We start from the raw sequence: 17,028 nt of genomic DNA on the forward strand, positions 1-17,028 counted from the left end.
GATTTGAATCTATTTACAATGAGATGCCATTTATATGAGCAGGGACAGAAATGCTCCTGATAAGTCTGGAAATTCGGGTGATTGATTAATTGTCAAGGCCACTGGTTTTCTGGGGTCACAGAGAAACGTATGAAATTATGGATTGTGGTTGGCTGCGCAGGATATAAATTTACTGATAGTGGGGCCTAGTCATTCAGTATTAATCAGCCTAAATTGTTACCAATAAGTAGATCTGATTTTTTTATCTTAGGAAGATGAGCCACTTTTTTTTTACTAAAAAGTTTTATTTTTGTTCCTTTTCTCCTGATATGAAAGCATGTTATGGCTAATGTTTAACATTGAAAAGAACAGCAGTTTATTTTGTGATAATTGCTTCTTGCTACGCTCTTTTTGGCTTGCTTAGTCCATAAACTTTTCCTGAAGTTAGTATCAACTGATAAGATGTGAGTAGTTTTTCACCAGCATTTTGGCTTATTTACTGACACAGACGATGGGTGGAGTTCCCAAATGTAGTAATTTCCTTTCAGAGGAAGTGACCACACTGTGCTGGTATGCATTCTGAGCAAGAGAGCCCCAGCTGTTCAGCTGAGGAAGAAGGAGCACCGAGTTTGGGCTGTGAAAATGCCTCATTTTACTGTGGTGCCAGTAGAAGACCAGAAATCAGATTATGATAGTTTGGAAGGAATCACCTGGGTTGATTACAGAGAGCCTGGACAGAGTTCAGCAGACCCTGATGATACAGTGAGCTTTGATGGTACGTTGTTAAAAAAAGTTTTGTAAATTCTCTTCAACTATTTTCTCCTAACCATATTCTCTTTTCTTTTAAAAAAGCAGCTAAACTGTCTAAAAAGTATGCTTAACTGCCTTGATGTAGTTTGAATACAGTTTCCCATGATTTAGCACTTCAACTAAGAATCACTACAGAAAGTTTTGTTGGTATGCTGGAAGTGGTTTGGTTTACTGTGCTTTTCAGACAGTGGTTTATTGTGCAATCTGCAGTGCTACCAGGAATTCTGATGTAAGGATGAATTAAAGTGGGAATGGCATACTTTCTAAGTCAGGCAGACTGAAGCAGCAATTTGAGATGTCTGAGTAGTGAAAGTAAATCTGATCTTAAGAAGCGAGAGAGATTTTAAAGTATTTCCGTGTGTGCAAGTAATGGTATTTTTTGTATTGTTTATTTTTTTAAATAGTTCAAATTTTGATTTGAATACGCTATACCCGTTTGTAAGCTCAGAATATTAAGGTATAAAAGGAAATGTCTGTTTGGATCACTGTATTGTTCAATAATGTATTAACTAAAACACAGAGCTATTGTATTTCATTTTAAAGTTTAACTTTTTAAAAATGTATACATATTTTAGGATTTTTCAGACTGATTGAGCGATTGGCTGGTGTAGCTTTGTTAATGTATTTTGCATGTATTATCACATTTTTCTAAGCAATGAAATGTCAATTATTTCTGACATTTTTCGCAATCGTATGTTTTCAAGTCATCCTAAAGCATCACAAAAATTCAATGCAGAAGGCCAGCCTTCCTGGTGCAGGAGAGGACATGGGCTGCAGAGTTCTGGGTGATCGGCAGCCTACGGAGGGAGGAGTCAGGAATGCCGACAAGCAGAGTCAAGCCTCGATGTAATGAAAGCGTGTATGAGGGTTTCGGCGGCCTGCAGTGTGAGACAGTGTCAGAGTCGGGCAATGTTGCAGAGGTGGGGGATGACAGAGCGCATCATGTCGCAGATGTGGAGTAGAAAGGATAGTTGAGGGTCAAACAAGAAGCCAAATTCCGGACTGGCTTAGTAAGGTAGAGTATGCAACCATGGATGATAATACTGTCAGCGCCAGAAATGTGGAGGTGCTGTCTGGAGCCAATCAGGAGAGCCTCGGACTTGTTGATGTTCAACTGAAGAAAATTAGTTCTCATCCAGGACTTGATGTCTGACAGACATTCTGTCAGGACAGCAATGGTCCTGGAGTCAAGGGTGGAGGCAGAGAAGTACAGTTGGGTGTCATCCAACTGGATGACATGATCCAACATGTGGAAGTTGATCCCATTTCTGTGGATGATGTCATCAAGAGGGAGCATATAGCTATTGCAGAGGAGGGGACCAAGGACAGAGCCCTGCGGAATGCCGCACAAGATTGTGTGGAGGCTAGAGGAGAAACCATTTGTGGAGATGAAGTGAAATGGCGTGAGAGGTGCGATCTGAACCAGTGAAGGAGAGCCGTGAAGGTTGAGAGAAGACGTGGTGGCTGAGGATAGAGTGGTCAACAGTGTCAAAGGCAGCAGAGAGGACAAGGAGGTAGAGGGAGCCCTGGTCTCAGATGGACAGAATGTCATTTCTCACTTTGACCAGGGCTGTTTCTATTCTGTTGGCAGCACGGAAACTGGACTGGAGGGTTCGTGAAGGGAGTGGTGGGAGAGGAAGCAGCGAACCTGGGAAGCAACAACTCATTCCAGGACCTTGGAGAGGAAAGGGAGGTTGGAGATGGGGCAGTAGTTTGAGAGTAGAGATAGGTCCAGGGAGGATTTTTTAAGGGTAGGAGTGATGACGGCGGTTTTTAATGGGGTGGGAAAAGTATCAGTGGACAGGGAGAGGTTTATGATGTCTGTGAGTAGAGAGGTAAAGAGGTGTAGCTGGCAGGTAAGGAAAGGGGTGGGGATAGGGTCGAATGAGCATATGGTCAGTTTCATGCAGGTTCTAGTGGTGAGAGAGGAGTGGGAGATAGGTTCAAAGGTGTAGAGGGAGCAGTGGGAGGGGAAGATGGGGAGGGTGTAGCATACGGAATGGCAGAGGGAGCTGAGCGGATCCCCTCGGTTTTGGATCCGAGGAAGTCCAGCATCGCCTCACAGTTGGCATTTGAGGTGAGAATGGGCGAGGTGTGAGAGGGTGGGTGGAGGAACCGGTTGTTTGGTGATGGAGAAGAGGAGGCTGGGGTTGTCCTTGGACTCCAAGATTGTCTTGGAATAGACCGAGAATTTAGCGGAGGCATGGGCGGAACTGTAAGATTTGATAAGGTCCAGCTAGATCTGCCAATGGACCGTTAAATTTGATTTAAACCAGGTTAGGGTAATCTCAGCCTAATGACTCACACCAGACTACTACCAACTGAATAAAACTGCTCATGTACTCATGGCGCTCCTAACGGCTGCCAAAAGCTAGTTAATTTTTAAAGTTATTAAAGAACTGAGAGTGCAGCTGGCTCCCTAAGAGTAATACAAACTTAGGCAATCCAATAAATCACCTATAAATTCTTAACCTTGCATATTTTAATCTTCCAAAGTTGGCTTTGCCTTGATTGCAGCGAGGTGGGATTTGAGGTTACAACTGTCTTCCAATTCTAATCTGGAACCACCTGAGGTGTATTAATTGATTGATGACAGTTCCTTCATCTCAAACAACACATCTACATCATTTTCAGTTTTGATTTGAAACGTGCATCTAATCAACCAAAATATGTAGTGTAGGCTTTGCCTTTAATCTTGTGTCCTCTTCCCCCCACACACCCCATTTCTTTCCCATGCATAAATCATTCCCAGCATTGGGTTAAATTCATTTTTTGGCCCTGATATTAACTGTAATTTTTGCTTATTTCTGAAAAGTGAAATGGAAAATCACTCTGAGTGAATTTGGAAAGAGCTTAAAGGGGCGTCTCCAGTTATTTCTGTTATGCTTAAACATGGACACTAGCAAAAGTATAGAGAGCCTTTGGATGGGGATGATTATGATGACTCATTTGGGAAGAGTTGCAGGCCTGGAGGAGCATTTTCAATGAGTTGCAGGATGCTCTTTCTTGTTTACAGTGTTGCTGGACACATTGTTTAAATCTAACAACTGAGTGATATTCAATTTTCATTGGTAAATAGGGAAAAGATGATTTTAGTCTCAATGGGAAATGCACACAGTTTTTAACTCAGAATGTTAGGAGAAGTGCGAATGCAGTAGATCCATAAAGGTTAAAATGTTAAAAGGACTTGTTTAAATGCTTTTGTGTTTATCCAAGGAAGAATTTGAAAGAAAACAAATGTAATGTTGAAGTGAGAATTAGTTGATAAAGACATGAAAATAAAAGGCATTGGCATAACATAAGTAGGAAATTTCTTAATTTTGTTTAAAAAAGATAAACATATTAAAGAAGACGGATTGGTATTATTGGTAAGGAAAGGATGACGAATCATCTGAGTAGGTAAACATAACACAGAAAGTGCGCTGAGTATGCACATGGATAATAGCCCAAGCATGCGAGTAATTAACACATACTATTGATTGGCAACTCAAGAAAGGCATTTGCAAGTAATTGGAATAATTATCAAAGGAGATCTCAATAACCCAGAGTAATTTTCCAGAGGTAATCAGTCTGTCCTCAACACAACATAAAGATTGATTCTAAAGAAGGCACTACATTAGATTTAGATTTTTTTGAATATTTAGAAACCTAGACAGGTTGTGTGAATAGTGAACATTATGCAGTATTTCATACTGCAGCTATTTTGAAAAAAAATTGTGTAAAGCTTGCGAAAGGTAACTGGAGTTTTGTTCAAATCCAACAATTTTTTGAATATAACTAAACACTACAGTATGGTTTCAAATAAATTCTTTACTTATAGAGGTATTTAACTATCTGGGTTTCTTTTGATGTGCTTAACTGATGGCTCCAGGGTATATTTTTATTATCCCTAAATAGCATTAACAGGACTCCAGTTATGATAAAGTATGTCTAGTTACGACTTGCTTTGCGCACTGTACTGTTTGATATCTCTTCAGCTGTTTAGTTGTTTGGGTTAGGTATGTGGGCGTGTTGCAGGCTAGTCAAAAGTTTTGTGTGAAGTTCTGACCTAGCAGGCATATTATTTTCAGAATTTTATTAAAACAACATTGACGTAAAGATAAAATTAATATCTACACATTTGATACATGCACTATTAATTCTAGTATCATCTACTAGATCTTGCTCTAAAATGTTGACTGTTAATAGCTATTTACCTAATGTAAGTAGCTATTGAGTAACCTTGGTCACTCAATCCACGACTGATTGTGGAGCAGTGTTGTGTGCAATTGGCTGTCGTGTTTCACCTACAAAGCATAGAATCAATTCACTTCATAGTATATTCTGTGAAGCACTTTGAGATATCTCAAAGATGTGATAATGCACCAAATCAAATGGAAGGATAATTATTGTTGTATACAATATTTAAATTACGCATTAATTAAAATGTACTTCCAATACCGTTTGCAGTAGATATTTCAAAAACATTTTTGAATCATATTTGTAGCTTAATTAGGCAATGATGAGTGAAGCATGAAACTGCTTAGTTGAAGTCTTGATTCTTAGTGTAACTTGATCTTTAATTACATGTTGCGGAATAAATGGTGCATTCACTGCAGTTGGTCTTTTTTTGGAGCTTGTTGGAAGCACAGGATACTTTTTTTTTAGACAAATGAATGCAGCTCAGTGTAGATGTTCCCAGGCTAATCTGCGCTTTTTGTTTGAATCGAAAGACACTTAATATTTAGATAATTTGGTGAAAGTTTGGTGCGTTTAATCGACATTTGCTTCTGAATACATTTTAGGTATCTAAACTTTTTTTTACAAGTACATGTAGCAGCATTTTTCTCAGCCACGAGCTGTGTAACTTTTAACATGTAGACTTTTTACAGACATGTATTAATTTGTTTACACAGTATTTGGTTTGTTGGCAACCATTTCCATTTCCTACAAAGTAGTTTATTTCATTAAAGTGTAAAGAAAAGTTTGAAAATCGAGCAGCAGCTCTTGAAAATACGGTGTTAGAAAAGTTGGGATAAAAAATGGTTATTCAGTTCACCGAAGCTCATCCCTTTAGTTTCAAGTCCTTCTGGCTTATATAGATTATATACTTGAGCTCTGTAATTGCTTTAATCTTAAATGTATTGTAGTCACTGTATTTAAAATGTTATCAAAGTTTCTCTGGAATACTCATACTTTGTGTTACAACTTGTCTGCAGTATAAATTTGTTTTGGGACTTGGACATTTTTTGGCTTTCCACCTCTCTTGATTCCAACCCCTAGCTCGGGTCTGCAGCCTTCACTGTCCAATGCCTTCGGACATCTTCCCAATGTGAAGGCCGGTAAATAAATGCAATTTTTTGTTGTTGTTAACAACATTGGTACTTTCAATGTCAACCACGGTTTCCGGCAGTGAATTCCATATTCTCCCACCCTCTGCACAGTGAAGTCCTTTTAAACATCCTCTAATAGATCCATTTTAGATCTTGGAGTGGGGACTACAGCAACAACAACAACTTGGATTTATATAGCGACCTCCACGCCGGACGGCATCTCAGAGCGCTTCACAGAACCGAATGTGGGAGAGGAAGGACAATTGGGGGTCGAACCTGACACCAAGGTTGCGTATGGGTTCAGAGAGTTTTAGGGGGAGGTCAGGTAGGTGGAGGAGGTGAGAGCCATGGGATTTGAGACGTTGACGAGAGCCAAAAAGTCTTGTCGACGTTCAGTTGAAGGAAATTTGCGCTCATCCAGCTCCTGAGGTCTGACAGGCAGGCTGACAGAACAGACTGACTGTCAGACTGGGGGTTGCAAAGAGAGGTGGAAAAATAGAGTTAGGTGTCGTCCGCATACATGTGGAAGTCTATCCCATGTCTGCGGATGACATCCCCAAGAGGAACCGTGTAGATCAGAAAGAGGGGGGGCCAAGGATGGATCCTTGGGGTACCCCGCAGGTAACCGGGTGAAAGTGGGAGGAGAAGCCGTTTGTGCAGATGTACTAAAATATGTTTGTCCCCATTGGTTTGCTGGGGTAACTCATTTCATACACTTGCAGTTCTTTAAATGACTAAATTATTGTCGGAAGTAAGAAAGCAATAGGAAAGTACAATTAAGTAACTTTAATGATTAGAAATCAGGAATAATGAGTGAATTGCTGAATGAAGAAAAAGTAGTGTTCAACTGTTAACGAATATGATACAACATTTGTGTAAATCATTACATTACAATTGATCAATTTTATAGAAGCTCTATAAGTAATAATGATGTTGTTCTTTCTTATGAAGCCTTTGCGATTTGGTATGGTGCAATTACTGAAGACACACTAATTGGTGTTAATCATTTTCAACATACCTACTGTTCCCTGTGAATGATTCATACAAGGCACTTTTCTTCAGCTCTCAAACATGTTTTCCAAAGGGAGAAAAATAAAGTAATGTTTAAAATTCCAATGCTAAATTTAATGACTCCTCTTTATCAGTAACTCCAGTTAAATTTCAATTAATTTAACAGATTTTAAAGCTCTTGAATCAACAAATAATGTCTAAATGGACAGTTGTGGCAATAAACATTTAAAAGGAAGTGCAACAGGCATTACTTTTGAGTAAATTCCAAACTCACATGAGCAGCATCTGATACCGAGAGCTGCTGAGGTGTAACATTTGACTGCGAGAGGCTGTATAATCATAAGCTGACAAGCAGCAGTCATCTAAGGAAGTCATCTAAGCTAAACTGGGAAATCCATTGCTTACTGAGATTTTCTTTAGAGATTCCATTTGATGTGTTTTACCTGAAGGGAGTTATATAAATGCAAGCTCTCTGCTTCATTTACTGTGCATGTCATAATTTCCTTATAATATGGCTTCTTGGGAATCTGTCATTGCAATCCACCTGGATTCCCAAGGTTTACTCGGAGATCAGGTAGATTTCTGCTGACAAGATACATTTCAGCATGTTAACTAAGGACATCCCGGGCAGCTCAGTTATCTGACTATCTGCAAATTTGGGACTAGAAAAGTTTTTTTTTACATCCAATTGGATTCACTCAGCACTTCACCTCTTTGGGGATGATAAAATAAAAGATAAGCCAGGTAGCTCTGTAGCAGTCCTTGGCACTGTTGATAGTTGGCCAGGCCTGTCTGACATCTGTCTGCAGCAATTTGTCCCAGCATCCTTTTGCTCAGGAGGGAAAGAAATTAGCCACAAAGTACCAGTATTCAGGAAGTCCTTGTACGTTGTTTTTTTAAAATCCCTGATAAGAAACAACTTTATCCTGATTTTCAACACTTTTATTTTCTAATGATAATACAATACAAACTTACATTTACATAGCGGCTTTCAACTCGGGAAGATATCTCAAATTACCTACTATATTTGGATTTGGTGCTTGAGTTTATATTGCAAATAATGAATTGAATTTGTTGACATCATCCGAACAGTATTCTAATGATCGTAACGATAATCAAGTAATGATGTTCTTTTATTGAATTTATTTTATCACAAAAAAATTGAGCTAGGTGACCTGGAAGTTGTTTCTCATTTTATAATGTTATAATGCATTTAGTGTGAAACAAGATTTAAATAGATCTACATATTGTTGGTAATTTTACATATATCATTTAATGGTAAATTTGCTGTGATTTAATTTAAAATGGAGTTTTATTCATGTTGTTAACTTGAAAAGTCGATTAACAACCAATATCTAGGTTGTGGCATGTATCCTAAAATGTTATGACACTTAAGTCTTCTTTTAAGCTTTGCAATGTAGAATGAATAAATAGGTGCCAGCGTTAAGAGAGTGGATGCTTATTCCACCGTGAAATAATGTTAGCGCTGTATGTATTAATCGAAACGGCAGTAAAGCCTGCCATACAAACTCCTTCTGGCATTTAATTCAAAATTGGATGACTGACAGAAATCCTAGTTGGAAAGTAAATGCAAAGCAAAGGGATGTGGACGTGAGTTTCTTTTAGTCAAACAATAAAGTGACATAAACTGTACAAATCATATGGTTCATTCGAAAAAGAAAATGTTGCTTGTACAAAACCATGGGCAGACTTAATTTGGAGTAACATCTCTGATTTAACAGCTTGCCTCAGCACTGCAGTGTAGTTCTTGCATGCTAATACCCAAACGAAGTGGACTTGACTTGAAATACATTAATTGATTGTATCAGTTGGCTCTAATAAAACTGAAATGTCAACAGTGAAAGATGTATTTTAAAAAGTTTGCAATACGACAGATGTATTCTGTCCAATCCACATCACTTTCAATTGGAAAAAAAACTTCTGATTTGACTGGTACTTTTTTTTGTGCTAATAACAAAATCAATCCTTATTATTAAAAATATTCCATTGATAATTTAAATAATTTAAAGTTCCAAGACATTTATACTGTTTGGGTAAGAATTGCATCTTTCTCGATGCCAATTTGTATTGCCTAAAAGCATGCTTGCATTGCATACTTGGCGACCCACCATGGTCAAAAAGCACAGCAATTCACTGCCAAATGTGCAGTATGAATGTAGTGTTTAATGCTTTAGGGGCAGACTCCAGGAACTGAAATGTCAGCTGTTAGTATAAATTCAGGCTTAAATTTAATTGAATATTCTGTAAAACTAATTTTACCAGAAGTACTTTTCTATGACCGTTAACTATATTTAAGTTGTATTTTTTGTTAATAAATGCTAAGTATGTCAATCTAAAGAGACCAATTTAATCGGGCATTGAGATAATCAATGTTAATATGAATGAGTAATTTGAAATGACCCTTCTGTCCCCATAATCGCCTTGAGGAACCCTTTGTAGCAGAGAAAACTAGATCAATCCTGCATGATGCATGTGTCCATTGTGTGTACGTTACAGTTCACCACCCATTGAAAGGCTTACACTTCTATTCTCCTCTAATTTCAATTTAAATAGGAATATGTACTGCAGTCATTTAGAGAGGGTAAGAAGAATGGTAAACCAACTAATTGACAATGTGGAGGTAGCATTTACAGCAGGTAAGTAATACAGATGGAGAGTCGTGATGTTAGTGTATTATACAAGATAGTGTTGTATCTGGGTAGTACTGTTTGATCTTAAGTTGGCTGAACAGTAGTACTGCGGATCCTGTCCAACCCTGCATTGAAAAATGTGCATGCAATATTTTTATACAAACGAGCAGAGTGCTAGTTGTAGTGTTTGATAGGCATAGTGATCAAATGGAATCATTGGCATTCCGCTCATAATATTTCTATTGTCCATTTTACAATTACTAGTTTTGCACATCAATTGTACACCTTAGTTCATATTGAAGGTTGTTAATGGATTTGGATCAAGAAGAATAGCAGTTTGTGTTATGTGAAATGAAGTTTTAAAACATGCAGTTTGGCTACGTTCAGCTCATGTAGGTTTTTTTTCTCAAATCTTGACGGGTTAGAGCAGAAATATGAAACGTTTTCAGTACTTTTTAAAATTATTTTGGGGTGAAGTTTAATGTTGTCTCACTGAGTTCAAAGAACATTCCAGTTCATGCTTATTCGTTTTCACAGGAGGTGAGGTTCTTGTAGTTAATTTTAATATTTTTAAAAATGTTGCTATTGAATAATCATGCCCTTCTAGTTATACTATCTTAACAGTATTTACATTTACAGTGTACAATACTGCTGTGCTTCGTTTATAACTGCTTTATAATTTGTTTCAATACACCATTTCTTAAAAAAAACATTTCATCTGGAACTTGCATTAGTCATTTGCAATTGGAATACATTGACATATTCATGTTACTTTTAAGGATGAACAAGATATTGATAATTTAAACTAAATATGACGAAAACATTTTTTAACAATTCAGAGGATTTTGTAGCAATAGCCATATAAAACATTTTGTGGATTAATTTATTTGACTTTAGTTTATCTTAGATTATTTATAAGGAAATGAACTGTTTTATTACAACCCAAAACGTATCTGTAAGCAACTTCTCTTATGAATCAAATGCTGGGGAGAAGGTTTGCTTGAATGCCCTTTGGTCTATTGGTCTCATCCTTCCACTGCTCCCATTAGTTTGTTCATTAACACATTGTCATTGTTCAATAAACTGCATAACAGTTGATGTCAGATAGAAAAGCAGCCAGGTAGTGCAGTGGGTTAGGCATGCAACTGTAAAACGTGGGTTGAAATCCAGATGAGATGAAATTCTCCTGCCTTTAATTTTCCTATGTGAAATTAGTCATGCAGTCTCATGCCAGTTCAAAGTGGGTGTGGGTTCAAAGCACAAAGCTGGTGGTAAAATAGCACCATGATGCAATATACCCAGTGGTGACTTCTGAAGCTGGTATTAAACACATTGTTGGGAAGACTGTAGGGAAATTTATTGTGTAACTGGCTGAGCTCACCATCCTGAGAGCACTCACTGTTGATCCAAATACCGAAGTGGAAGAGTGTTCTGTTCCATAGAACTGACATTCTTCATATCAATAAGCACAGCAATTCTCCAAAACATACTTCCCCACAAATATTTCAATTAGTTTACCTTACATTATACTGCCTTGTCCATGGAAGAAATATGCTCATTCACGAATGCCATTCATGAACTGACTAATAAGAATATGAAAATGGTCTTTCAGTTATCTTCATACCAATTCTTCCCACTTTGTTCAAATTCTGGAATGCAAAGTTGGGTTATTCTTCTTGTTAGTCCATAATGTACAGCTGATACTTTAACTAATATGTTCTGTAACTGAATGCCACAGGGAGTGTATTTAACATGCAAACCCTCCATTTTTTTATTTGTCTGATATCCGTAACAATTCGTATACTTTTTATAGAAAACCACAAAGAAAACAGCCCTTTCCTAAACAACACGGATACTGTAAAAGGAAATGAATACTACGACAGAAATCTGGCCTTATTTGAGGTAAGAATTCTTATTGCACAATTCAGTATGCAGTTTTCTCCATCACTTTGAGTTGAGCACATTTTNAAAAAAACAATTGCATTTTTAATTTCTGCCTGTGCAACAGTTTCAGAGATTCAAAATCTTAAATGTAACTGATGAAATGCCATTTTTGGGTTTGATATCTTTACTAACTCCACCAGATCTGGCATCCTTTCAAGAAAAAAGCTAAATCATGGGATGTGTGAAATAGTTGATGCTTTACTGCTCTTTCAACATATTGAAAGTGAAATGTACAGGTATATTGCAATGCTATGCAGCAGATAGAAAAGCAACAACTGATTAAGGGTCAGTCCACAAATTTTTACTTAGAAGCCATTAATTAGAGTATTTATATACTTTTACCAAACGTGTGCCACAAAATATACAATCAATTCACTTTACAGTATATTGTGAAGTGCTTTGAGATGTCTCAAAGACGTGAAAAGGTGCTATATCAATTGCAAGGATTATTATTAAAGCTATGAATGCCTATACCTTATTACATTATGCCAATGTTTTGTCAAACTGTTCTATTCCCGCGTACTACAGAGTCAATCTCCACTGGAACAAGGGAAATATTGTAGTGAAGAATAAAAATTAGATTAGTCATACAAAAATCCCACCCTCTGTACGCTCTGAAGGCATACACTGTAAATAGCTGTTAATTGATGCTGTTCTGTTATTGTGTGTTCAGTCATCTGCTTCTTCTGGGAAAAGAACTGGTCAGCCCAGAGGAGGAGTCTTTATGTGGTTTAGTAAAACTGTAGTCACAAATCTACAATGTTTTTTAAAGGTACTGTGTCCTCTTTTTTTTCTCTCTCTTTCTTGTGTCCTGCCCCATCGTCATACTGCAGTGCATCAAGGACACTTTCATTTGAATAAGGCAGACTTAAAAATCTGAATCAAAATGTTTAAGTTCTTTCAGACACCTCATTTCTGAATAGTAATTGGGAACCTGTTGCAACAATCACAGTCACATATTTGGCTCTAAAACTGCAAAAAATGCACTTATATGTTCATCATTCAGAATGTGTATTAATAGCTAGAAGAATGTTAAATATGCTGAGTATTTTTCACATTTTTTAAGGAAGGGAGGAGAGAGATTGTAAAGTACTCTGGTAGAATGATCCTTGGGTCCCATTTATAGTGTTTCTGCTTGCTACGTGACAGTGATGTATTATAGTTCAGAAATTTTAACAATGTTTGTTAGTTGAGATCTTCTTTATTTTCGTTATTGTATAAACAAACAACTTTACTCCTTGCACTACAATACCTTTCGTATTTTGTCACTCACACCCACCCATACCCAGAAAAACATCCTTTTAGTGTAAATCAGTGGTAGCCAATCTTTTTGGTCAGCCAACCAAATACATTTTCCTTTATTGAATTTTTATTAATTTGTGGCCAAGCCATGGGTATTGTGGCTCAGTAGCTACTGGAAATAAGGTATTGTTTTTTGTGCGGACTTGCCTGGGCTGGTGTGTATGTTGGGCAAGCCACTTCTTGATGGACCAAAAGTCCAGCCAAGTCCGTGCCAACCTTGTTTTCAGCAGCTACTGAGCCCTGATACCCATGACCAAAAAGATTGGCCACCACTGCTATCAAGGGTTGTTATTGCACCTGGTGGTTAGATGCCTGTGAATTATTTTCATTGATACATCATTCACACCCCACATTTGTTGTGTTCTGCAGGAGGAACTGGACATTCGACCAAAGGTGTCTTCCCTCCTCAACAGGTTGGCCAATTATACAAACATCACTCAGGGAGCAAAGGAACATGAGGAATCAGAGAGTGGAGACAATGCCAAGAAGAAAGTATTTAAGGTAATTATTATCTGGTTTGAGATGAATTTCTTGTCTAGCTGTTCAACACAGTCCTGCCTCAATACTACATGACAGCCGGTCTGTTTATTGTTATTGAAATTGAATACAGTTTTGACTCTGCGTCTGGCAATGTGATATTGTGACATGAATCATGAATGACAGTCCGATGAATTGTTCGTACTGTTGGCATTTAATTCAGACTACTCAGGGCAATGTACATTATTTAACTGTTCAACTTTACATAAATTTATATTAAATATTTATACTGGCCCTCTATGCATTCTAGGAAAAATATTCAGTGTTTATTCCTCAAAAGAATAACAAACTACAATTGTAATAAATTTGACAAAACCGGTAACCTGCAGTCAAGACAGATATGCCTTTTCACTTTGTACCATATTGGTAAATAAGTGAGGACTAGTTTAATATTCTTCAGAATTTTAACTATGAATTTATTGCAATGAAGCATAATTAAAAAAAACTAAATGCTCCTGCATATCTGGTTCATATTATTATATGCAAATCTGTGCATATAAGATGACAACATCTTTTGAATATGTGATCTGTGAGATTTCAAGAAATGACCTTGTGAAGCATCTTAGGTTACTGTCAAAATGGAAGGTTGATCAACTCCTGAGTATTTCTAGGGTAACTACTACTCAGCTGTTTTGGGAATGGGCCAATGCCTGGCCAATTGCTTCTTCAACAGAGTAGGAATGGCAAACTTCTGTAGTGATGAGTTGATCAAATAAATATTGCATGTGGGACTTGAACCTCCAGCTAAAACTATGTGAAACAATGTCCCAAAGTACTTGACTACATCCTCAGAGCGATTTGTTGTTCCTTTGGATATGATGTGTTTACAGCCACAGATGGAAGTATTGTGCACAAAATGTAATTGCAAAACTTAAAATCAAAATGAATAATTGGCCACACAGCAAGCATTGGTTTTGTCCTGTTCCTTTGTTTGGCGCAAAAGGTGGTATGGCTATGGCAAAATGAGTGATCCCCTTTTTTAATAGGATTAACGTTCAGTTTAGCATTGCCTGCAATGCCTTTGGCAATGTCTGCCCTTAATGGGATTTCCCACAATGCCGAACATAATTTTTATGCATAGAAATCTTAAGAAAAAGGAAAAATAGGGTGATGGTTGGGATGATTATCAATCAGACCCCGGTTGCATGGCATAAAAGTAGCTTACTAACATTGAATACTTCGAGTATTAATCCTTTTAGTCTTCTATCCTTTCCCCACATATATTCAGTTGGGCATTACAAAGTTGGAAGCCAATAATTCGTAACAGGAAATAGAGCTAAATAAGGAGCGTTCATTTATCATAATTTATATTGTGATGACAAGCCAACTGCACAATAAGTACAGTTCTTGCGTAATGTTAACTGGAAGGGTCAATGACTGATAGTACCTTACCCGCTAATTTCTTTCCTCGTTTTCTAGCGGATCAAAAATTGTGGTCTAACTTCTATGCGCTTCATGCTGAATTCTGATAAAGTTCCTTGTTACACAGTTAGCAGAAATGGCGAGTGTTATTTAGGTTGACTAGCAAATCCTTGAATTTGAATAGAACTAATTGTAAGCTTGTACTAGTTTGTGAAAGATTTCTTTTGCAATACTCACTATAAAAATATTTTAGTTTTATTTTGATTCTACTTTATAGAGTTGGAAAGTTTCCATTCAGCTCTGCTTTTCCAGAGAAGTTTAACAAGTACAATCAAAGAAATATGCACTAGCTCATTTTCACATGCAGTAAGCATACTGAACTGGATAAGTAAACCTGAAGTAGGCTGAATGTCTACTCTAGGATCACAAGGCATTAATCCAATCGAGGGGCTCAAATGGGGTCTAAACCACAGCATTCAACTCCAGCTTTTTTTTTTCCGACGTGTGAAATTTAAGATTGGATTGCGGCCAGTATTCACCTGACAAACGTCCAGTATGTTTTTGGAAGCACTGTGGCTGTTTTTAATGTCACTGATTAGAGCTGTGATATATGACAGATTAGTTTGGATTCTGAATTTACCATCTTTCATATAATATGCTGTACCTGTAAAGGGTTTGCCATTGATATGAAGTTATTTAACTTTGTCAACTTTTAATATCAGACACCTATTTATATATTGCAGCCTTGCAGGCATTTTCTCAAATAACAGTGATGGGATATTTGGCTTTCAGTGATTTAGTAAACAAAGGGAGATTGACCTTCAAAATTTGATCTTTGCACATGTACTGATATTGATCAGAAATAAAATGTAAATATAGCCCTACAGGAAATTAGGTATCCTGATGTGCAATAAATATGATTGTGTGTGACTATGATTGTTGATTATCGGTTGTAAGGTTCTGCATGGTTTTTTGGGGCCTGTATATTAATTATTCTAAGGTACATGGAGCTTTCAAAAGTACAAAGAAATAATTAGTATAAATTAAAAAGAATATTAATGTTGCTTTCAGTTTTAAATTGAGGGGAAAATTCCACATGTCTTCCTGTTACAATGATACAAAAGAGAACGTGATTACGATAAGATGAAGATTTCAAAGATCATGATTCCAAAGATCCATCCTTCTGTCAAGGTTATAAATTGCCTCTGGCCGTTTAACATAGTATTTTTGGCAACTGTCATTTAAATCCAGTTTGCCTTGATTATTTCCCTCAAAATGGGTGCTGAATGATCCAGTAATAACTTGTTACTGCTTTCTGCTGCTTGAAGGCATAGACGCCATGCTGTTAACTGCTGATCCATAACACATCCATTTTGGACGGGGTAGTTTCAGTTGAGGGTGATTTAAATAATGGAATCCAATGGCATTTGCTATAAACAAGGAAATTACTTTTTGGAAAGTTTAACTTAGTATTTCTGATTTATATCTCACATTTTACAAACGATTTTTCATTCATTTTGCTTTTTGTTTGAATTCCATTGGTCAAAAGAACAGCATCTGTAGGAGATGCATGATGAATGTGAAAATTGCTATATAAGATAAAACCAAGCTTTAATCTGCAAATTACCTTAATAGTTTTTAATTTTATTTTCCTATTTAGTCTCCCAGTATGGGAACCCTGATGGGAGTTTACCTACCCTGCCTACAAAATATTTTTGGAGTGATTCTTTTTCTCCGACTGACATGGCTTGTAGGAGCGGCAGGAGTCTTGCAGTCTTTCTGTATTGTCTTCATGTGCTGCTGCTGTGTAAGTACCCAAAATGTTACTGGACTAGCTTTGCTAAATGTATAGACTGAATGTTTGTCCATTTAATCTAAAAATAAGTTATGCATGTGTAGTAATATTTGCGCTATCCAACAAAGAACAAGAATTCAGTTTCAAAGGTGGATTACTAGGATATATATTTCATATTCCAAAATGCCATATTCTGGGGGAAATATTCACCAGGAGGCTTCAAATGCTTCAAAGCAATTGTTCGTTTAAGATTGATATCAATGAGTGCTATTGCAACATTCAGAATAGCAACCAAGCTTTTTTCTGCAATTTATTTTAGGAGAAT

The 17,028-nt window shown here is 37.0% G+C and overlaps 1 protein-coding gene across 1 annotated transcript in view; it reads left to right on the plus strand.

Moving 5' to 3' along the window:
• The first annotated feature begins 550 nt into the window (after positions 1 to 550).
• LOC103176105 (solute carrier family 12 member 4) overlaps positions 551 to 17,028 on the plus strand; it is a 34,135-nt gene continuing 17,657 nt past the window's right edge. The window contains exons 1-4 of the mRNA XM_007889491.2: positions 551 to 754; positions 11,577 to 11,665; positions 13,379 to 13,510; positions 16,569 to 16,715. Coding sequence (XP_007887682.1) covers positions 622 to 754; positions 11,577 to 11,665; positions 13,379 to 13,510; positions 16,569 to 16,715 — 501 coding nt within the window. The 5' untranslated portion in view covers positions 551 to 621. The remainder of the gene's footprint in view (positions 755 to 11,576; positions 11,666 to 13,378; positions 13,511 to 16,568; positions 16,716 to 17,028) is intronic.

Source organism: Callorhinchus milii, unplaced genomic scaffold, assembly GCF_018977255.1.
Source record: "Callorhinchus milii isolate IMCB2004 unplaced genomic scaffold, IMCB_Cmil_1.0 Scaffold198, whole genome shotgun sequence".
Lineage (NCBI taxonomy): Eukaryota > Metazoa > Chordata > Chondrichthyes > Chimaeriformes > Callorhinchidae > Callorhinchus > Callorhinchus milii.